The following is a 22690-nucleotide window of genomic DNA, read 5'->3' as shown; positions in this document are numbered from 1 at the left end:
CGTATGTGTAATGTGGGAGTTAATGACAAAAAGCATAGCGCCACCTAGTGGTCCACTTGTGTACATTTTGGTAGGTCCCATCTACCCTGTAAATTTAGACTTGGGTCCCATAGGCCACGCCCACTTTGACCCCTCAGTACCTCAGTAGCTAGGGTTGGCCTCAGGATTGGCCATAGATGGTACCCATCCAATTTTGTATAACCGGATGAGTCGTTCATGAGATATAAACTTTTTGTACTTGTAGCGCCCCCCTAGTGACCAATTTTTTCATAAAAGCATGGGGACCTCCACAGAGTCATGGCAAAGAAGAATCTTTAGCAAGGTACCTTTACTGTTAGTCACTCTTATTGTGTGTTTTTGCTATGCCAGGATAGACATTGACTTCTTGTTTTTTTCTCTGTCCATGCAGAGTGCAGCCGCTGCGCCTGTTTCGGCCTAGTTCGGTTTATTTACTTAGCTTACCTGTATCTTTCTAATCTTAACTTTTCTGTATCTTTTATGAGCGGGTTTTATGTTTGCATTTATGTTTGCATTGAGTTCATTTAGTTTGGCTATTGTCTATTAGGTTGAGTGATTTTTACTTTGGCCTGAGATTTTAGAAATTTAGTGGTTGCTCAAGTTATTTGTGGTGGTGACGTATAACTTATCAGTAACATTGCATGGTTTTAATGTAAGTTCCCCAAGGCTCAGTTCTGGGGCCTCTCCTGTTTAACATCTACACTGGCTCAAATTATGGAAAACAATAAAATAAGTTACCATAGTTATGCGGATGACACACAAATTTATATAACCTTATCGTCAGGGGACTACAGTCCAATACAACAACTGACCATGTGCCAGAATTTTCTTAAATAAAAAACTGAGGTGGTTGTTTTTGGAGCGAAAGAGGAACGATTAAAAGTCAGCACTCAGTTTCAAACGACAATGTTAAAAACAACAGACCTGAATTTTAACAGCCACATTAAGACAGTTACAAAGTCAGCCTATTACCACCTTAAAGATGTATCAAAGGTTAAAGGACTTATGTCTCAGCAGGATGTGGAAAAACTTGTCCAAGCTTTTATCTTCAGTAGACTTGACTACTGTAATGGTGTCTTTACAGGTCTCCCTAAAAAATCAATCAGACAGCTGCAGCTGATTCAGAACGCTGCTGCTCGAGTCCTCACTAAGACCAAGAAAGTGGACCACATCACTCCAGTACTGAAGTCTCTACACTGGCTTCCAGTGCCTCAAAGAATTGATATCAAAATACTTTTGCTGGTTTATAAATCACTAAACGGTTTAGGGCCAAAATACATTTCTGATCTGCTGCTACACTATGACCCACCCAGACCTCTCAGGTCATCTGGGACAGGTCTACTTGTTGTCCCCAGAGTCAGAACTAAAAAGGGGGAAGCAGCATTCAGTTTTTACGCTCCACATATTTGGAACCCAAACTCCAGCAAAACTGCAGGTCCCAAAGTCTGTTCTTTTAAATCAAAGCTAAAGACCTATCTTTTGATGTTGCCTTTCTTTAAATAACTGTTCATTTGTTATACTGAAGTTGCATTGATGACACTGTATGACATTCTATAACTGCTCTTTAATGTTTAATTTCTTATACTGCACTGTAACTTTTATTCCCGTATTTTATGTCTCAGTTCTTTCATTTCTTATACTGCACTGTCAATTTTATTCTTGTCTTTTATCTAGTGGTATTTTTGAACAGATAATGACATAGATCAGAACGCAAAACACAGGTGTGACAATAGATTATCCATACAAGGACCACGTCTCTGAACTGGTCAGATATTTCTGTGAACTTATCAAGAGACAGACTGTGAACTGTCCTGGATTTAGCAAGGTTTACCGAGATTAAACTAAGCTTTGTAGCGACGGCTACATCGTAGCAAAAGTAGAACTACTGCAATCTTGTAACGGGTAACGAAAACACCAAGTAACCGGAGCCAGAAGGACCTGTGGCGGAGAAATGATGGAGAAATATGGATCGGCAGACAACTGACATATTTCTGATGTTACCTCTCCAACACGGGTGTTATCCATACAAGGAAATCACCTGCTTAAATTGAATAAGTGCTGTCACACTAAGAACCTAATGGCATCACATTTGCCTTGTATTGTACATTTTATCTGGGTCTATTGTTAAAAAATTGCTACAAATACCGGTCTATTACTACAAGACCAAGAGAGGGGTTAACATGAAAAATAAGCAGATTTTCAAAAATACTATACACTTAATTCAACTGCTGGGAACCAAAGAGTAGCTTACCAGAAAATCTGACAACTCTGAAAATGTTCTTGACAAAAAGGATTAATAGTTTCTGTAAAGGCATGCAACAATCAAACCTATAAATAACAGTTTGTCTTATTTACGAAAAAATGCTAGTTTGGGACAATTTAAGACAGTCACAGCTGTCTTGCATACAGTCAGTTAAATAAGAATTAGTTATATCTCAATAGAAACTAAATTAAAATTATAATGGCAGTATAGGGCACTATCACCATTTATTTGAGTTCCAGTAAGCGCAAATGACCCGAAAACGGCTAGATATATTAATTATTTCCTCTACTTTCATATCTTTATGCAAAAAACACCCACCAGCGCTCTATATAATGCAACTAAATTAAACATACGTGTCATACTTCGTTTGACATTTCAGGAGACTTAACTTGACACAGGAACAGCAGGTGTCAGATCCCTCAACACATTCAAATACTATGGTTTATGATCTTGAGTCAATTGGACATTAAGTTGTAATGATAAATCATAAGCATTTTGATTTATTTTTATTCCATGCATTACTAAAAATGTAAAGCTGAAAAATTTACTGACAAACACAAAAGCATGACAGATATAAAACATGACATTTATTAAATAACATCAAAAAATCAGCAGCACTAGGGTGCAAGTAGTCCTTTGTGCATAATTTCTGGTATATATTTATAAGGACCACGTGACATCACATTGCTTTGCTGTCACCATTTTTGTGTCTGGTCAAAGCTAGGGGACCTACGTCATATCAACCACAACTGCTAGAGTAGACGGATATATGGGATACACACAAGAGAATACGCGGAACAAATAGTTTTTGTCCGTAATGTTAACCAGCCGTCAGCCCTTACTGCATGATCGATCTATACTTAACCACCACAAAAATAACACTGTTGATAATTGATGACTTGCATGTCCTGTTATCACATACTGTACATTTGTTTTTCTTCAAGTGTCATTCACCTATCCTGCAACAGCGTATTGATGGGCATCTGTACTCATGAGATACTCCAGTGTATGGAGATGAATTACGTACAAGTTAATGTTAAAAGTGTCAGAAAAAGTAAGTTTGGGCTGGGCAATTTTTTTTATTTATTTAGATAGATAGATAGATAGATAGATAGATAGATAGATAGATAGATAGATAGATAGATAGATATTCAGGAGATTCTTTTCTTGACTGCCATGCAGGGCTGCGATGGAGAGCTGACAGTCAAGGGACACCTTTCAAAACAATGGATGACACCGCAGCCTCCTCGGGAAAAGTTGAACTGGATCAGCACTGCTTCGGAGAATGTGATCTCCCTTACAGGAAGTTGTAGATGGAGCGGATGAAAGGAGTCACTAGGGTACAGAGAGAAGATGACATTAGTGGAAGTGACAGACATTCAAAGTTCACTTCCGTACAAGCAACTCAAGATATCGGTCATTCCATCCACTCAAACTGTGAAACTAGAGAACTCCCTGTCCTTTTATAAGTTTCTGTCTGTATGGAGTATATAGTGTAGGACAGATGCCTGTGCCCCAGAGTACCTGTGACTGGCTGATTTTGAAACAAATGAGCATACATGAAGAAAAATTATCTGTGCGTTTACTTATAGTTTACTTTCTTTATTGATAATCTATTGGTTAGGTTTGTGTGGTTGTTAGGAACCTCATAGCCCCAATCTGCATTACCTGTATACCAAACAGCTTGTTTCCATGAGGAACATATGGGTCCTCCTTCTCTGTAGTATCCTAAATCCATTATCACTGTAATGTAACATACATATACCTCTCTCTCTCCCATTGATGCTCCATTCTCCCTACATAGTCACAGGGCTGAAGCATAAGAGTGTATGTAGTGTTGACCATGATGGTAACATTAGCTCTGTGATACCTGTTGTACTCTGAACGCCATCTACTTCTAGACGCAGAAACTGTGGAACGCGTCACTCGCTTTCCCCTCCCATGCTCCCTCACTAGTGTTCCTAGTGTGTCTGTGTCATTAGGAGAAGTGGTGTTGGAAAAAATGGTTACTTCAGTCAGCGGTTTATCATATCTTTCTAACATTACGAACGCAAAAATCACAAATGCAGTAATGAACAATAAACTCCGTACAAATTTGGACCCCCCGAATCTCCTCGGAGGGTACGTGCACCCACGTGGATCGTTCCGCGACCTTGACCGCTGTGTGAGTGACCAGGAGGATCTGGAAGGGTCCTTCCCACCGTCTGGACTGCCAGTTCTTCCTCCTGAAGCTTTTGATCACCACAAAGTCCCCAGGCCGGAGCTTATGCAGTGGTCCCTCAGCTGGTTTAGGCAGACCTGTTGAAACCTGTTTTCTTATGTCAGAAAGAGCAGAAGAAAGTTGGGTGCAGTATTTCAACATGTCATGTTCACATAGAGCTGTTGAGGGAATTGCCGCCTTTGGCATTTCTGTCCTTACATAAGGAGGCCTGGCAAACAGAATCTCATATGGACTGAGATTGGAACGAGATCGTGTACGCATTCGCATATACATTAGGACCAAAGGTAGCGCCTTTGTCCAAGGGAGGCCTGTGTCTGCACAGCATTTCGCTAGTTTTGCTTTTCACGCGTTCCACCGATCCTGCGGATTGGGGATGATAACTGCAATGCGTCTTGATGTTTATACCGATAAACAAGCTCTGTTATCGCTGAGTTTACAAAATGAGCTCCATTGTCGCTAGACACAAGGCTCGGTATTCCCCATCTGGGAATGATTTCTGTCAGAAGAGCTTTTGCCACCACTGAAGCTGTCTGTCTTTTGGCCGGGAACACTTCCACCTATTTAAAGAACACATCAACCATAACGAGGCAATGTTTTTTCCCCTCTGACGGTGTTAGCTCAACAAAATCCATCATCAAATGTTCAAATGGTCGTGTTGGTGGGTTGCCTGTCGTGTTACATTCACTCCTCTGCCAATGTTGTGTTGTGCGCATATTATGCAAGCTTTACAAAATTATTCTGCTAATGTAGTGAACCCCTTTGTAAACCATGTCTGCGTGATAGCTACCACCATTCCCCCTTTGGAGATATGGTCCAACCCATGTGTCAACTTAGCAAAATGTGGGAAAAAGTGTTTTGGGAGACATGGTTTAGAATCTGGCCCTAGCCAGATGCCAGTGTTAAAGGTGCACCCTACTGTTTTCCACGGTTGTCTTTCTTGTGGTGTAGCATGTGTCTGCATAGCAATGACAGACTCTGGGAGTGAGAAGTGATCCTCTGCAGTGTGAGCTAAGTTGTCGAATGTGAGGGGCAGGCGTGCAGCTGCTTTAGCAGCTATATCAGCATGACTGTTACCCCTAGAGACAGCATCTTGCGCTCCTGTGTGTGCAGCGCATTTACATACAGCCACCCATGTTGGTAGTAGAATAGCAGTCAAAAGATCATTGATCAAATGATGTAAAATGGGCTTACCATCAGATTTCAGAAATTGTCGGTGTTTCCACAGTGCACCAAAGTCGTGCACCACTCCAAAAGCATACCTTGAGTCCGTGAAGATGGTAACAGATGAGCCATCAGCCAACTTACATGCTTCCGTGAGGGCAATGAGCTCAGCAGCCTGTGCAGACAAATGGTTTGGGAGCGATTTAGCAATCATAGTTTCAGTGTCAGAAACTACAGCAAATCCTACCTGTCCCTGTCCTGTTTGTGGGCAGCGAGAGGCTGACCCATCTACATACAAAATGAGGTCTGGATTCTCCAAAGGAGTATCCGAAAGATCTGGGCGAGGTGTGCATGTTTGCGCCAGCTCTGCCAAACAGTCATGTGGTTCTCCGTCCTCTGGTGTAGGCATAAGAGAAGCAGGGTTAAGTACAGTACAACGTTTAACTGTTACGTTAGGCATGTCAAGAAGTACTATATGATAACGTAGGTATCGTGCTGCAGACAAATGTGAAGCCTTTTGTTCAAGTAGGATCAAAGAGACAGCATGTGGGACTAACAGTGTGAGTGGAGCATATCCTACTATGTCACGTGATGCCGCCAAAGCCCTTTCAGCAGCTGCTACAGCCCTGAGACAAATCGGAAGGCCTGCTGCAACTGGATCGAGTTTTGCAGAGAAATAGGCCACAGGCCTCAGTCTGTCTCCATGCGGCTGCAGGAGAACAGATGTCATGCATCCTAAGCGTTCATCCACTGTCTGAGTGAAATGACAAACCTAAGGTTGAGGGACTTTGAAAGGCCTTTTTAAGATTTACAAAGGCCTGCTCAGCCTCAACAGTCCAGGTTACCAAATTGTGTGCAGTCAGTCCCTTACCGTGTATCACGTCCCCTAAAGGTTGAACAAGTTCCGCGTAATTTGGGATGAAAACACGACAGTAGGAACACATTCCTAAAAATGACATCATTTGTTTTTTTGTTACCGGTTTTGGTAGGGAAACAATTGCCTCAATTCGCGAAGGAGACAAGGTTTTCCCTGACCCAGAAATGTCATGTCCCAGGAAGTGGACCTCTTGTTTTACAAACTGCAATTTCTTAAGACTGGCTTTGTGTCCCTCAGTTGCAAGATGACACAATAGCGCAATCGTGTAATGCTCACACAGCTTGTGTTGAGCTTCCAATCAAAATGTCGTCTACGTACTGCAGCAGACTTGAACCTAGGTTTGGTGTGAAGCTCTCTAGGCTGTCGCGCAGTGCGTCATTGTAGATGGTCGGAGATTCAGTGTATCCCTGACAAAGGCGTGTGAAAGTGTATGGTTTTCCATCAAACAGGAAAGCGAACCAGAACTGACTGTCTTTGTCCACCGGGACACTGAAAAAAGCATTAGACAAATCAACAACAGAGAACCATTTAGCATTACTTTTAATTTTTTTTACTTTTAACAGCCTTTTTTCATCTTCGTAACATTGCCAAAATTAGGAATATCCTGTCTCAAAACGACGCTGAAAAACTAGTCCATGCATTTGTTACTTCCAGGCTGGACTATTGTAATTCCCTACTGTCAGGTTGCTCAAATAAGTCTCTTAAGACTCTCCAGCTGATCCAGAATGCTGCAGCGCGTGTTCTCACAAGAACTAAGAAAAGAGATCATATTTCTCCTGTATTAGCTTCTCTGCATTGGCTTCCTGTTGAATCCAGGATTGAGTTTAAAGTCCTTCTCTTGACCTACAAAGCTCTAAATGGTCTAGCACCATCATATCTAGAAGAGCTCCTAATACCCTATTGTCCCACTAGAGCACTGCGCTCCCAGAATGCAGAGTTACTGGTGGTACCTAGAGTCTCTAAAAGTAGAATGGGAGCTAGAGCCTTCAGTTATCATGCTCCTCTCCTATGGAACCAGCTCCCGATCTGGGTTCGGGGGGCAGAAACTGTCACCTCATTCAAGAATGAACTTAAAACTCTATTTGATAAAGCTTATAGTTAGGGAGTGAGGAGTTGCAGTGTTCACCTAACTGGCCCAACTGCTTCTCTTCATAATTGTTAGATTAATAATACATAACAAAGTAGAGGGAGGCAGGCCAGCCAAGCCAGATCCGGCAGGGGGAGAGTTCTAAGCCCGAAAAAGCTACCTCTCCTTATGACCTGTCTCTCTTAGTTACCTGTTATAGTTACGCTGTTATAGTTCTAGACTGCCGGGGGACTTCCTTCCTTTGAGCTGCTCTCTCCTCTCCCTTTCTATTACTGTTACTATTACTATTACTATTTGTGTGCAGCCCGTCCCAGAAATGCTTGTTACTAATCCTAGCTTCTGGGGAGTTTACTCCCCGGAGTCCTTATGCTTTTTTCCCCCAGCGTATTTCCTTGGAGAACGTTGGCACCAAGATCCTGGTTGCAGCTGTCGCCGTGGTCCTGCTGCACTCCCTGCTGAGCTCAGCGATGCCCTGCAATGTCATGCTGCGTCCTGCTGAACCCTGCAGCTTCCCGCTACATCCAGTCACTGTTCCATTATTAATGTGACTACTATCGCCACTGTTCATCACACCCCCAACCGGCTTGTCAGACACCGCCTACCAAGAGCCTGGGTCTGTCCGAGGTTTCTTCCCAAGAGGGAGTTTTTCCTCGCCACTGCTTGCTCTTGAGGGAATTACTGGAATTGTTGGGGCTTTGTAAATTATAGAGTGTGGTCTAGACCTACTCTATCTGTAAAGTGTCTCGAGATAACTTATGTTATGATTTGATACTATAAATAAAATTGAATTGAATTAATTCCCTGTAGGATTGTGTATGGATTTGGCACATTTGGTGCGCGCGCATGAACAGCTGCATTGACAGCTTTCAAGTCCTGGACGAAACGCCATTCCGTCGGAATGCCTTTTGGCCGTATTTTCTTTACAGGAAAAATCTGTGTTCTAACAGGAGAATCTGGACACGGAATTATAACTCCTGTAGCCAATAAGGAGTTAAAAACGGGTCGGATTCCATCAATAGCTTCCTGTTTTAACGGATACTGATGTTTCTGTGGTCTATAGTCCGAACGTGGTATTATGACGACAGGTTGACAGTTTTTAATCAACCCCACGTCATATTTGTGTGTCGCCCAAAGGTGTGTTGGCACTTTGGCTAAAAGTGGTGAGACGTCTGTAGGTAAAATGTCGTTTTTACCGTGCAAAAATGTGTCTGTTGTAGGCGCAGTTTCACTCAATATATAGATACTGCGGATACAGGGCATGTGCCATGATAAAAGTTTTCTATAATTTCCTGTTGAGGGAGAATATGAAATACAGTCATCAGCCGTGTCAGTCCAGTCAGTCAGTTTCTCACAGGTCATGACAAAGTGTCCTGGGTCTGTCCCCTGGTCTGTTGGAGACAAAGAGAGAAAAATATGAGCTACAGAGTTAGGAATTCTGAAGAACTTTCTGTTTATCAGTCAAGGCTACCGTCACTGCGCACGTGTGCCAGTAGACGGAAGACAACTCAAGCTCGTCCTTGGACTGGTCAAGGAATTTGTCAACATATTCTTCGTCTGGAGTTGGGGAGACAAGAGAGATACAATGCATTTGTTGTGGTGTTCTTAGCACTGCTAATGGTGACACTAGTTGTTGTGCTTCTGTCAGGAGGTCGATAGCCTGACAAAGGTTAATGTCCCATAGAAATGTGAAAGAGTGTGTGCTTTTCGATTTTAACGAAAACATGTCAGGAAAAAAGATGATTTTTATCAAAACGCACAACCCTGAGGCCAGGAATTACCCCTATACCAAAAACACACATCACTGCCTAATAAATTTACAGGGCACACAGGTGAGAGCAAAAATGAGCATTTTGCTCTTCTATCTGGGTCTGGATCTGTAGGATCTGTGTGCACACAAGTCATTGGAGCAGTAAATTTTTCTGGCAATACCATACCACTCGCACTTCGAGAAAGAATTACTCTACCAGAAAGTTTTTGTTTAGGAAACAATGATTTTTTCAAAACTGAATTTGTAGCCCCTGAATCAACCAAGAATTCTATTTCCCTCCCCTGTATTGTCAACACTGTTTTTTATACACATCTGATGAATACATAGCATAAATAGGCATATTCTCTGCCAATTCCTTCTGTTCTATATGCTGTATTGCATCTAATATGTTTTGCCTATCGTTAGGGGGAGGTGTAGGTGTTTGTGGTATGCAGGAAAGCATGTCTTCATTGCAAGCATGTGTATCTGTGTGTGTGTGCATGTTACCCTCCTCAACAGACGCAATCGTGTCGTCCTGTCTGTCCATTCCACACCCAGCTCCATCCCCCACCGCCTGTCAATCTGCAAACTGCTGAGGGTCGTTGCGCTGTCCCTTAGACGAGTCCTTCTTGGGGTGGGGACATTCATAGGCCCAATGCTCTCTCGCCACAGTTGTAGCAAGTGTCTTTATCCACTACCGGAATGTTGCCACGGCCCCTGCCTCTGTTTCCTCTGCCTTTTCCTCTGCCCACACCCTTTCTTTCTTGAAACATTGCTGCCACAGTTTTTATGAGGGTTAACTGTGCAGCATCACTGTTCTGTTGTCTTTTCTTCTCCGTCTTGTCTCTTCTGCTGGTCAGGATTTTCTCAGAATGTCTAACAATCTCCATCAGAGCTGAATCGGGCAGTCCAATGCAGGTCTTGTCCACTTCAGCTCGAATGTCAGGGAGCAGCCCACTCAAAAACACGTTTTTGAAATGAGCTTCCCAAAGTTCAACCACTGCTCCGGCGGCAGTGGTGCGAGCAATGCCGCTGTGTCTATCAAAAGTCTCAGACAGTCCTCCACCGTCTCGCCTTTATTCTGCTTGGTGTTTGCCACATGTGACATGTCGATTCTATCTGGAAACACTGTTTCTATGCCGGAGGAGAGGTCCTCCAGCAGGTCATTGTAGTCATCATTTGCTCTATTTGCAAGATTTGGATGGTGGAGGACTGGATCATCGGTCGGGTCTTCGGGGAGAAGGTGTCGGATCTTTGCATACTCCATAGGCCCCAGGTTTATCATCAGAAGGCGTCGTATTTCTGGAACAGTGGGCAGAAAAGAGTTTTTGCACGGGGGAAGGTGGCTTGTGGCTTTCCTAATGTCTAATTCAGTCCAAGCCCTATACACCAGGCCTATTCCCCCTGCTTGTGTAGGGACTTGAATCATCGGGAATGCATCAGCTTCATCCTCCTCAGTTTCCTCTGTGAGGCCTTGTAATACTGGCAATCCAGCGGTCGCGGCTGCATCAGTGTGGCGGAGGAGTGAGATGAGCTGTTCCCGTGCCCGATCGCCTCTCGTCTGTCGGGTCGTCGGTACCGTGGCTGCTCTCTTCTTTCGTGCGGCGGGTTTGGACAGATATGGGGGTGGAATGTCCAGAATTGAATCCACGGTTTTCAAACTCTGATAGAGAGGAGAAAATGTGTCAGTGATATTGTTCATATCTTTTTCTTTTTTCTCTTTTTTGTTAGTATCAGTCATGCTCAGCAGTGTCATCTGTTTCTGCAACTGCTTTCTCTCTCGGTTATCAGCTTCTTTCATCCACACATTAAAACATGCCTTATTATCCTCAATTTGCTCTAAAACCTCTGTTTTAATTGTTTTCTTCCCCTTAAATTTTTTCTCTTCCTGCTCTAGATCCAATTTTAACATTCTGAGCTTCGCTACACTCAGGGAACCATTTGAAAGCCAAATCTTTTTGACCAGTATGACAGACATCGCAAACAATCCGGTCCATATTTATGAGTCATTTCACCCACTATGGGTCCAGTTGCATCACTGGAACGGGAAATTTCGTTTCCCATAATTGATTCTTGGACTTTATAGTATACTATGTCTTGCTCGATGTGATCGTCACCACACCGCGAGGTGAAACTTGCGTGAAAACCCGTGTACAGCCCTGCGGACGAAATCAACTTAATAGTCAAATAACTTGACTTATTTAGTATGTTTTGCCTTGTTGCAGTCTGTCTCTAAATAATCAAGAGGCTCTTTTTAGAGTATCTTTACAACCCAGACCGTCCTGCAGGTTGTCCTTAAAGGGTCCAGCACTCATTTAGAGTATAGACTGTTTTTGCTCAGGAAACTTGTATGAAAAACCCGGTGCGACCCTGCAGTCAAAATCTCTTAAATAGTTAACTATTTTATTTACTCTGCCTCTTTAATCAGGAAACATGCTATCAGTTTCGTAGATTAATTCTTTAGGCCTTGCCTACTGTTCTGCCAGTTCTCTTACTGGTCTTGTCCGTCAATCAATTGTCTTATCACCATATGAGAATTCAATCATAAATATGTCCATGTCTGCCAAAAGATGTCATTCATAACCTCAATGACCCACAATACATATCAAATTACTCAGTCTCAAAAGTCAGAATAAGTTTCATTTGTTTAACACAATACTAATGATTTTTGCAATTATTCATTTTGATATAATTGACCAGATATTGATTTTACAATCCAATTGAATTGGTGTATTTTGATCTTACCCGTGCTGCTAGAAATCTCTTCCTGTTCGTTTTACGGAGTGGAAAAACAGCTTGGAGTCCCCCGCGGTCCTGGCCTCCTTCTCTCTGAAAAATGTTTTTATTTCGAGGTATAGAGGCAGGCTGATCGTTGATCTCCTGGTTTGCAAGACTCCAGGCCCACGGAGTCCTCCGTGCCGCTGTTCGCAACCGTCCTGCTCGCACAATGCCAAAATGTGGTGGAAGTTTTCTTGAAGCAGCAGAGTTTAGTAAATATCAATGATAAAAATGAAAACGAATAAAGACTGTTTGAGAATTAAACCAAAGTCTGGTCTTTGAGCATTTATTATATTTTGCAAAATATGAGAATACAGATTCAAAGGTACATGCAGTACAACTGAATGAGCATTACTAAGCTAAAATCTAAACATCAAATCAACATATAGTCAAAACCTCTGTTAAGCCACCCCTCTAACTTTATCTTTTAGCCTGGCCATAGTTGAAAAAAAGGACATCACGAAAAGTCAAACCATCCTCACCTTCCTCTCTGCTCTCTTTTCCCAACATTAGCCTAAAGAATAGTTTATCTCAGGAGGCAGAAGGAGACATGGCTTGTGGCCTTCTCCCCTTTGTCTGCTAAAAAGTTAAAGGGGTGATAGAAAGCAAAACCGATTTTACCCTGTCATAGTTGAATAACGACAGTTCGGTGGGTAAATAGGACATACATAGAAGCTCAAAGTCCCACTGACACCCCTTTACTATGAAAATCTCATATTTTGAAACTGCCGCTGAAAACGGGCAAATCCCAACAAAGCTGAGTTCCCTTCGCAAGCGTCTCAAAATCCGGAACCTTAAGAGAACAGTCACGCCCCAATATTTACATAGGCTACACAACTGACCTGAGATCAGGTAGTCTTCTGAATCTAGCTAGGTCACGCAGATCTCTGCTATTCCATTACAAAATTCACTTCTGAAACTTTTTTATGCGAGAAATCAACCATATAAAGCTCAAATATGGGGGGGCTTTTACCGAAAAGGATGGCTAATTGCAAATTTTCTCCGACTGTGTGCGGAGTTTAGTGCCGGTGTTGGTGCTGCTACATCGCCAACCTGACCGCAGGGTCAGCGAAGCTTGTTAGCCCCCAATCTTTTACCGCAGCCCGCGGGGGTTCCAGTTAATCTTATAATGGGTATGTGTGTTGAGTTATTTAAACAAACAATCGGGGAAATAAAGCCTCTTGTCCGCGAGTCTCATTGATAGAGCCGCGGTGAGATGGAGTCCATCAATGAGAGCTAGCTAGCCTCCTCCTAACTCTGACATTCACAAAAATACATTCAATTGATATCCGAAATCAGACAAGTGTTAGCTAAGCTTTGTAAGACCTTGAGGAACCTGTAATATTCGTGCCGTGACGAAATTCAAACTGTAAATATACTTTAGTTATGCGAAAGTGAGCAAGCTGCAATATTTCCCCATTGTAATGAATGGGACATATAGCAAGCAGCTGCTGGTCCTACAAAGACGCCTCGCGTTCATAAAAATGCCTTAAAATCAAATCTGACACAACGGTTAGCTTTATAAGACATTGGGGAATGATGTTGTATAAGTGGCGTGACAAAATTCAAACTGTAAATATAATTTAGTTATGGCGACAGTGTAGCTAGCTAGCTGCGGTATTTCCCCATTGTAATGAATGGGACATATAGCAAGCAGCTGCTGGTCCTACAAAGACGCCTTGCGTTCATAAAAATGCCTTAAAATCAAATCGGACACAACGGTTAGCTTTATAAGACATTGGGGAATTATGTTATATAAGTGGCGTGACGAAATTCAAACTGTAAATATAATTTAGTTATGGCGACAGTATAGCTAGCTAGCTGCGGTATTTCCCCATTGTAATGAATGGGACATATACCAAGCAGGTGCTCGTCCTACAAAGACGCCTCGCGTTCATAAAAATGCCTTAAAATCAAAGTGGCGTGACGAAATTCAAACCGTAAATATATTATAGTTATGCCGGCAGCTGGCCGCGGAGCCCCGTAGTGCAGTATCCACAAAGACTTTGCCCTGGATATGGAGCCCAGCAGGCTGCCGCTTTCTCGTCAGACTGTGTGGAGCTCCGAAAGTCCGACACGTCTTACCAAATTTGCAATTAGCCATCAAATTTTGTAAAACGGCCCATATTTCAGCTTTATATAGTTGATTTCTCGCTTAAAAAAGTCTCAGAAGTGAATTTGGTAATGAAACATTGCAGTGTCTGGAATATGAGATTCTGTCGCTTCTCTAATGTATGTGCATTGGGGATTCGCTCAACCAATCAGCGCGCGTCTCTAATATGTGCGTATGGCAAGTCGCTCAACCAATCAGCGCGCAGCTCATCTAAATATTCATGACCATACCATATTTGGAAGAAAAGCTCTTGTTACAAATAGGGCCAAAACACAGGGATGCATAAGGGCTAATAAAATATCAACCAGGCCATTTTCAGCCCAACCAATGTTACATACCCCATTAGGAGACCATAAGGAACAGTGTGAAATACCCTATATAATCATTCTATCACCCCTTTAAACAAATGAGAAGCTAGAGTTTCTTAAAAAGAAACCACTAGGCTAAGAGTTCATGGCTGCAGCTGTCCCTCTCTGGTCTTTAAGAGTCTAAGAAGAAGGAACAGCATTTTGTGGAGGTTTAAAACAATCTTTAAACAAAAGGTTAAAATCATTAATCAAATCATGGTTAAAATAAAATTTGCCACGACAAACTTATTCTTTTTAGGCGGTTTTATTTTCATGACTGTTTGCTCTATAATGTTTTATCTGAAGCACTTCATTGCCTTGTTCCTGAAAGGTGCTATAGAAATTAAAGCTGCGAGCAGCGATGGACGGGCCCTCGCGCCTCTGTGCGCGTCGGGGTTACCGGCGGACGACGCTCCTTGCGACCGTGCATTTGCGCGGCATTCAGACGCCGCAAACCGTAACCGATGAAAAGGGAACTCCCCGCCGAGTTCAACGATAGCTCACACAAGACTCTACGTCATACGGTTCATTAGCTGTGAAAGGGGGCGTGGCTAAAGCATAGGGGGCGGGTCCAACCATCACCAATTAAAAATGAAGCCTCTGCTGAGATGAATGATACCTCACAAGACTACCTTAAATGGGTCAGCATGTATGAAAGGGGGCGTGGATTAAACATAGGGGGCGGGCCAAACCATCACCAATGAAGAAGGAAGTCTCTGCTGAGTTCAATGATACCTCACACAAGTGTTTACATCAATCTGGCCATTAGTAATAAAAGGTGGCGTGGCTTGAACATAGGGGGCGGGCCAAACCATCACCAATGAAGAAGGAAATCTCTGCTGAGTTCAATGATACCTCACACAAGGGTCCTACCTTAAACGGTTCAAATGTTATGAAAGGGGCGTGGCTTATGGCATAGGGGGCGGGCCAAACCATCAACAATAAAGAAGGAACTCTCTGCTGAGTTCAATGACACCTCACACAAGACTCTACCTTAAACGGTTCAAATGTTATGAAAATCAAAATGGCGGACTTCCTGTTGGGTTTAGGGTATGGCTCTAATGAAGTTTTGTGTACGTCTTGACATGTTACATATGTGTACCAAGTTTCGTGAGTCTACGTTAAACGCACTGGAGGGGCTCAATTTTCTTAACTTTGTAGGGGGCGCTAGCGAGCCATTTTTGTGCGCCTATTCCCGAAACCCTTAAAATACGTAAATTTTCACCAGACTTGATGCGACCGCCAAATTTGGTGAGTTTTTGAATATATTAAGCCCCTCAAAAAGCCAATTCATTTGACGGGAAAATAATAGAAGAAAGAAAGAATAATTCCTTCAGTTTCAATAGGGCCTTCGCCGCTGTCGGCGCTCGGGTCCTAATAAAGCTACCTTGCCCTTCAACCTCTAGCCTGTCACCAGAGGCTAGGAACGTTTTGTCTTGTGCCTGGTCATGGAGAACACTGTGGTGCCTGTCTGTCTGGGAAGGGACATTGACTGAATCATCATCTAGCCATTAAGTTATAAAGCAGCAAACGCTGTCTGCATAAAGATTTGAAAACTGTGTCTGCTTTACTGGCATTGCAGTGTTACGCTGCAAAGACGACATCTTTCGGGTGTGTGTGTATGTATGTGTGTGTGTGTGTGTGTGTGTGTGTGTGTGTGTGTGTGTTAAGTCTCAATGATCCAGTCGTATACTCCATATTTTCAAAAAAAAAAAAAAAAAAAAATTGTTGCTATAACCGTACTATGTACATAACTTCTGCACAAGTTGTGTGAGAGTTTGTAAACTGATGTTTTGATGTAGTTTTGCTGTTAAAAACGGGACCTTGCAACCTGAAGGCAACACTTTGTCAGTAATTTATATAAAAATAATTTTAAGGGTGAAACTTCATTATGTCAGAGTGGATTGCAACTCAAAACAACCTAGTAGCACAAGTTCTGTCAGTAAGATAAAGCCAATTAGCATACCTTATCAGTTTATGATTCCCATCGATGTGCCACAGAGAATTTGGTCCCGCCACCCGGTAAGACCTTCTGTGCAGCCTCTGTGACATCGCACGAAGGGCAGCCACTCTTGGGTTGATTCGTACCATACTCTCCCTCACTCTCCTTCTCTGGATTCGGACACCCTCTGCCCTCAATTGGGCACGGACCAACTCTGGTCCAAGTTGTTCATTCCCTCCTGCCAGATCCCGAATCATGGCGTCCAGGTTGACGTCTGTTACGTCCGAATAGGAGGTGGAGCGAGAAAGATTGAAGCGTCTGAAAAAATAAAACAGCTGGGTGATTCTATATTTGCAGTTCTGAATATCTTTTAAAACAAAAATATTTTTAAATCAATATTTTGGGTCACAGTATTGATTTCTGTAGTGAATAGCGGTGTAATAAGTTGGATAATGCGTTAGGGTCCTGCAAAAGCCTGTTGGAGTTTCCAATAATGACCGACTCATTTAACATTATCCCTAACATTATTAGCATTAAAATCCTCTATACTTTATTTTGATAGGACAGCTGAAGACATAAAGGAGAGAGAGGGGGAAATGACATGTAGCAAAGGGCTGCAGGTTGGTGACAAACCCACGGCCGCTGCGTCGAGGAGTAAACCTCTATATATGGGTGCGCTCTCTACCAGGTGATCAGGTGAGCAGACATGTAAGAAAAATTTCACCATCAAGTTTAAGCCAATGTCTTCTCCCTCAACTTGCTCTGTTGTTGCCATAGTAGTTTCAGACAGTGTGCTTCCCAGCAGTCAGATCCCCCTGCTGTCCCTAAGGTGCCTCAGCACCCCCTCTGTTTCAGACCCTCCCACCAGCCTTTGGGCAACACCTCGTCATTTACATACGTGTTTTAAAATTTGCCACATGTTAAATTCCAAATATAAATTTTCAAATTCAAAAAAGGTGCAATGGCTAACCTTTTTTTTCCAATTTTAGATTTTAATTTTAGTATTTCCAGTTAAGCTTTTCCATTTCACATTTTGAGTTTCATATTTGAATTTCTCTTTTTTAATTTTAATAAAATATCATCTTTCAATTGAAAATTTCAGTTAAAGCATTTATATTTTAGCTTTGCATTTCAAATTTTACTTTTTACATTTCCACTTTGCTTTTTTAAATTCAATTATGACCTCATTAGTCCTAGTAGCATTGTTAAATAATATTGTAATTTGATATTTTTTTCAATTTAAATTATGAATAAATATATCCTCCATATGAACCATCCCTTTTTTCCCTAGAAATGGAGCTGCCTTCAAGTGCAGACAGAAATGTCAACCTACAAATAATCCTTCAACTACATTTCAACCTGGTATAAAAGAACACAAACTCAAGGCCAAAAAGTTAGTCGGAACAAAAATTCCACAAGTCCACAATTTCAATACAACTGAAACTCACCTTAAGCGCCGTTTCACGGTTTTCAGAGAAACATTTAAAATTCCCGCCATCTGCGATGGTCTGAATCCACATGAGATGAGGAATTCTAGCTGTCCACGAGTAATGGCATACTGGGGCGGACCTCAAGCTCCACTCCAGGTCAAGGGAGCCATGTAACCCGAACTGGCTGAAATGATCAAACACAGAAATGTTTAACGCCTTATATGTGAATGAAGCATGCGCTGTCTTTGAATGACTAGTTTGTCTACTGTTATTAATTGGCCCAAGGCTAAGTGTCACACTGTAGTAGCCTAAGCAAAAAAGAAAACTGCACTTAATATTTATACAGCACTTAAGTCATCCAACACCTGTTAACAGAAACATGCTACTTCAAGGACAGACAGCAAAAATCCTGAAGAGTTTTCAATGAAACCCTGTAATTGTGAAGTTTAATTTACTATTTACCTTGTGAATCATGTGACAAGGAATTATAAATTTACGGTTGTGTTTTACTGATTTTGTAATTTCCCTTATCAAAACATTCCATTATCATTTTCTTCAGAGCGAAAGAGCGCCCCTCTGTCACTGCGTGCGTGGTGCAGTCCTGTCTGTGCTCTGTCTAGTGGCCAGTAAAATGCTACGAACGCTCAAAGGAGGCCAGCTTTTCCTGGCCTCCTTTAGAGAAAAAAATTAATATTTTCAGCCAATCAGATTGAGGCTAGGTTTGACCGAGCTCGACATTGAATGGTCAATTCATCATAAATAAAAAATCCAGGAAGCCAGGTTGAACCTGGCTTCTCACCAATCACATGCCTCAGACAGATGCGCAACTGTGGTAAAGTAACAGTACAGCAGCGGTGCCGGCCGGTGTCAGCAGCGCTAACAGTTAGTTAACAGCAAGTTTACACAATGAATGGCACAAAAGCGCTTTTGATTTTCTTTATAGATTAACCACAAGCTAAAAAGCGTAAAAGACCGGAGGCAGAAAACTCAGCAACTGTAACTGAATGAAGTAGCGACCCTGCTAGCAACAGACGACGAGGGAGCTAATCTCGTAAACCAAGCTAGCAGCACCAGGGTAGCCGCAGAGGGAACATCATCGTCAACTCAGTGCTGCCAGCTTCGGGCTCACACTTTTCCTGGTACACGTTTTGGAGATAAGGATTTATTTTTAGTATTATGACTGCAACACAAGGTAATAATGCTGGTTTATTATTATTATGCTGCCGCCGTGCAGTAAATTGGCATGATTTATCAACTGTTCAGTAACAGTTCAACTGGAAGTTTATACGAATTATTGGAGATAATTGTGTTTTTTACACTCGTGTAAAGCCTAGTGTACGTATTGACCAGAATGAGGTCATACCGATTTTTAATTATCCTACCGTATTGTTATAAAATGATTAGGCCCAGCTTAACACGCAGGCCCAATATCTTTATGCCTGTAATTTGCTATTGCTGTGCTACAAAAACTTAAGGCTGCATTTCTCTATTTCATTTCAGTGTTCAAATCAGTCAGGACTGACTGGCTTTGATTTGATTTAATATGATTCAGTGATGTGTTACCCTTGTGTTTTGTGGCTCAGTGAGCTTGCAGTAGGCATTTTCGTTGAATTATCATCGTAGCGCGTGTGATATTCTGCGTTACCCGTGCCTAGTTTGTTCTGTCTTGGATTTTGGACTTTATTCATGTTTTAGTTTTTTCGCTTGTGGAGCGTGTATCTGTGTTCCAGTTTTAGTACCGAAGCCATACTGTTTTGACCACACAAAGTGTCTTTGTTTTAATAAATAGAGATATTTTGTCTTCATCTTGACAGTAGGGCTGCACAATTAATCGAATTTTAATCACGATCACGATTTTGGCTTCCCACGATCAAATTTGTGTGATCGAGTGATATTTAAAATGCGTCATTCCCTTCATAACAGTTTTTGCAAAGCCAATCTAGCGCTCCATAAACCACTGTCTGATCACATGTCTCCATGAGCCAATCAGAGCTGTTTCCTGCCTGCACCGCGCAGCTTAGTTTCTAGATGTAGACAGTCACAGAGGACAGAGTAACGTGAGGAAAATTCCACAACAGGTAACAGTCGGTCATCATAAGCCGGTCACGATGTTTACCAGTTTACCAGTAAACGCAACGTTTTGTCCCGTCTGTGTTGTTTTTCAGACAACAGCATGCGGGGGCTTGTGGGGCGCCTTTGGCCACAGTTTTTGGAAGAGAGTTGGGCGGCCCCCCCCCCTGGTCTCCTAAAAAAAAACACACCCCCCCCCTTTATATTGACTGTTTATATACTGTAGTTAACGATAGGCTAACGATACCTGCGGTAACGTGTTATTAGTGTTTACTAGCGTGACATTCAGCGATGTTTATGTTGCCTCTAACGGGTTTCGAGCATCAGAGCGCAACGCAGACATGTAAGTGGCAGTGTAATGAGCCACAGAAATCTACGTAAGCTATTTCGTCTGGTAGATACCAGGAACAACGCGCCGTTAACGTGAACAGAAAATTGCGTTGCCTGTATCTTTCACGGCAAACATGCATGTGGAAAGCGGTCGCACAACAGCTGAAATGGCACACTCCTTCGCATCCTTTCAATAAAGGAGGAATGTAGCACAATATGGATGTATTAGTAGGAATGTAGCACAATATGGATGTAAAAGCAGTTATAATTATATAAAAAAATTTGTTTTGGCTAAAATCAACAAATAATCGTGATAATTAATCGTGATCTCAATATTGATCAAAATAATCGTGATTATCATTTTGGCCATAATCGTGCAGCCCTACTTGACAGTATGGGTATGACAGAAATTTAACTTGGTTGAATAGCGATAACGGTCTATTATTTCCCGGTGTTTGGGGATCAGCAGCCCACGGCAGGTTAATTACGGTCTTGGATAAGCTATTTATATGAATTGAATCTCTATACAGTTCAATAAATTGTGATGGATGCAGTTTGGTGTGTGGTGGTTGACTGTGGCTGAAAACTTCACTCTGGAAAATTTGTCAGCACCCCCAATTTAAAATATGTTCCCGCGGCTCTGGTGCAAGCTGTCGCCGAGTTTGACACAACGCTAGCAGGGCGCCTAGCATCAGCTACAACATTTACGGGTGTGTCAAAGACAGTTCAGAATGACATAATAGAGAGCGCTGCTCATGTTATTCAGGAAGAAATAGATAAAGAAATAAACACCGCGTCATTCATAGCAGTGGAAGTGGATGACACCACAGACATATCATGCAAGTGCCAAGTGACGGTCATTATCCGCTATGTAAATAAAAAGGGAATGATATGTGAGCGGTTTCTTGGTTTCTTTGACGTTAGCCTTGAACGAGATGCTGAAGCCATAACTGCTGTGGTGATGCGGGCACTTGCCAACTACAATCCTGAAACAAAGCTCATTTGTCAGACGATGGAGCTAGGATACATACTAAGCTCACTGGCTTCCTCGGTCAAATTTGCCACGCACCGCCACTGCTTTCCAATGATATCAGGCACACCCCTGAGTGTCGAAATATATGGGAGCTGTACCACTTTCAATTTTGGATGATGTTTAGACCAAAAAGCATGAATTTCAAGCATTTCTTCCGCCACTTCTGTCTACAACATTGGAGAACCCTTTTGCAATTATGTAATCACATAATGTAATCTGAAAACTGCTGCCCTGGTTAAAAAAAACAACAACAACTATGCAACCGATCTCAGCTGGTATTCTGTCTGGAATGGAAATTTATAAGTGACCCCAAACTTTTGACCGTGTGTTTGTATTCTCTGTAAATGTTTAGGCTTAAGTTGTGTCTGCATGTAGTGATTGCCTCACTGTTGCAAAAGTGTTCTTAAACAAATTACTGAATAAAAATGAAATAAAAGAGGTTCCCCTTCATAGCAAAGATGGCGACTGTTTGAGGGCAAGAAGTGACCCACATTTAATACAGCATTCTACTTCCAACTCTGACCGTTAGGAATACTCGTGATGTACTGTATTTTGGCAGTCCACTTCGTCAGTGTGAACGCACTATGCACTTAAAATAAAAAGTGAAACGTTACTTACAGAAGTGCATGAATTGAGGCACAGCAGCTGAGTAACAGGGGTGTAAAGAGTATTCAGACCCTTAACTGGAGTACTTATACCACACTGTTACATTAAAAGTCCTGCATTGAAAATGTTACTTCAGTAAGTCTGTAAAGTATCATCATGAAAATGTAGTTAAATTATTACAAGTAAAGAATAATCCTCACATTTTAGAAACTCAAAACGGTCAACTGGTGTGTTACTTTAAACAAAACAAAATTTGCTAACAACCTCAGTTGGCTTGTTAGCTTAGCTTAGCTAAACAAAGAAAATCCAAAGTTATTATAATGAAACACAAAACACTTCACCTTACCTTGTTAATGTTGAGTTAAATGTATCGGCTCCTGCATTGTCCGATAGTAAAAGCCGAGTACAATCATTCACTGTTTGTTTGCAACGTAATGAAACTTCTCCTTGCCATTATCACAATCTCGATAGAACTTCTTCTTCTTCTTCCGTGTTTGTTGGCGCCATGCTAAACCGTCTCTGTTTAACTTTAGACCACTAACATCCTAATTGTCAATGTTAAACATCAAAATGTAAAAACTCCTTGCAATTATATTAACGTTTTAATACATACAATATTTACTATGGATAAATGTCAAGGAATTATCAACACTTTTTTAGGCATAGC

At 41.9% G+C, this 22690-nt stretch overlaps 2 protein-coding genes across 7 annotated transcripts in view; both read right to left on the bottom strand.

Annotated features, from left to right (window-relative positions):
• Positions 1 to 2846: 2846 nt before the first annotated feature.
• On the bottom strand, positions 2847 to 7171 carry LOC120561144. 4 transcript variants are annotated; one of them, XR_005639564.1, is made up of 3 exons: positions 4373 to 7171; positions 4152 to 4251; positions 2847 to 3616 (listed from the first exon to the last, which is right to left on the bottom strand). XR_005639564.1 is itself a non-coding variant. In XM_039804113.1 (3 exons), the coding sequence occupies exons 1-3, from the start codon at positions 4773 to 4775 to the stop codon at positions 3433 to 3435; spliced, it is 687 nt and encodes a 228-aa protein (XP_039660047.1). In that variant the 5' UTR covers positions 4776 to 7170; the 3' UTR covers positions 2847 to 3432. The 4 variants fall into 4 exon arrangements, 1 of the variants encoding a protein (XP_039660047.1); XM_039804113.1 differs by having other exon boundaries at positions 4373 to 7170; XR_005639563.1 differs by lacking the exon at positions 4152 to 4251.
• Positions 7172 to 8333: 1162 nt separating this feature from the next.
• LOC120561142 overlaps positions 8334 to 22690 on the bottom strand; it is a 20516-nt gene continuing 6159 nt past the window's right edge. For 2 of the 3 annotated variants that reach the window (XM_039804112.1, XM_039804111.1), the window contains exons 11-14: positions 18003 to 18168; positions 16579 to 16872; positions 12120 to 12345; positions 8334 to 11037 (exon numbers count right to left, since the gene is read on the bottom strand). In XM_039804112.1, coding sequence (XP_039660046.1) covers positions 10333 to 11037; positions 12120 to 12345; positions 16579 to 16872; positions 18003 to 18052 — 1275 coding nt within the window. In that variant the 5' untranslated portion in view covers positions 18053 to 18168 and the 3' untranslated portion in view covers positions 8334 to 10332. The remainder of the gene's footprint in view (positions 11038 to 12119; positions 12346 to 16578; positions 16873 to 18002; positions 18169 to 22690) is intronic. The other variant, XR_005639562.1, reaches the window with a different exon arrangement.

Source organism: Perca fluviatilis, chromosome 6 (genome assembly GCF_010015445.1).
Source record: "Perca fluviatilis chromosome 6, GENO_Pfluv_1.0, whole genome shotgun sequence".
NCBI classification, from domain to species: domain Eukaryota; kingdom Metazoa; phylum Chordata; class Actinopteri; order Perciformes; family Percidae; genus Perca; species Perca fluviatilis.
The sequence above is the reverse complement of the archived record's forward strand: the minus strand, read 5'-3'. Positions and strand labels throughout refer to the sequence as shown.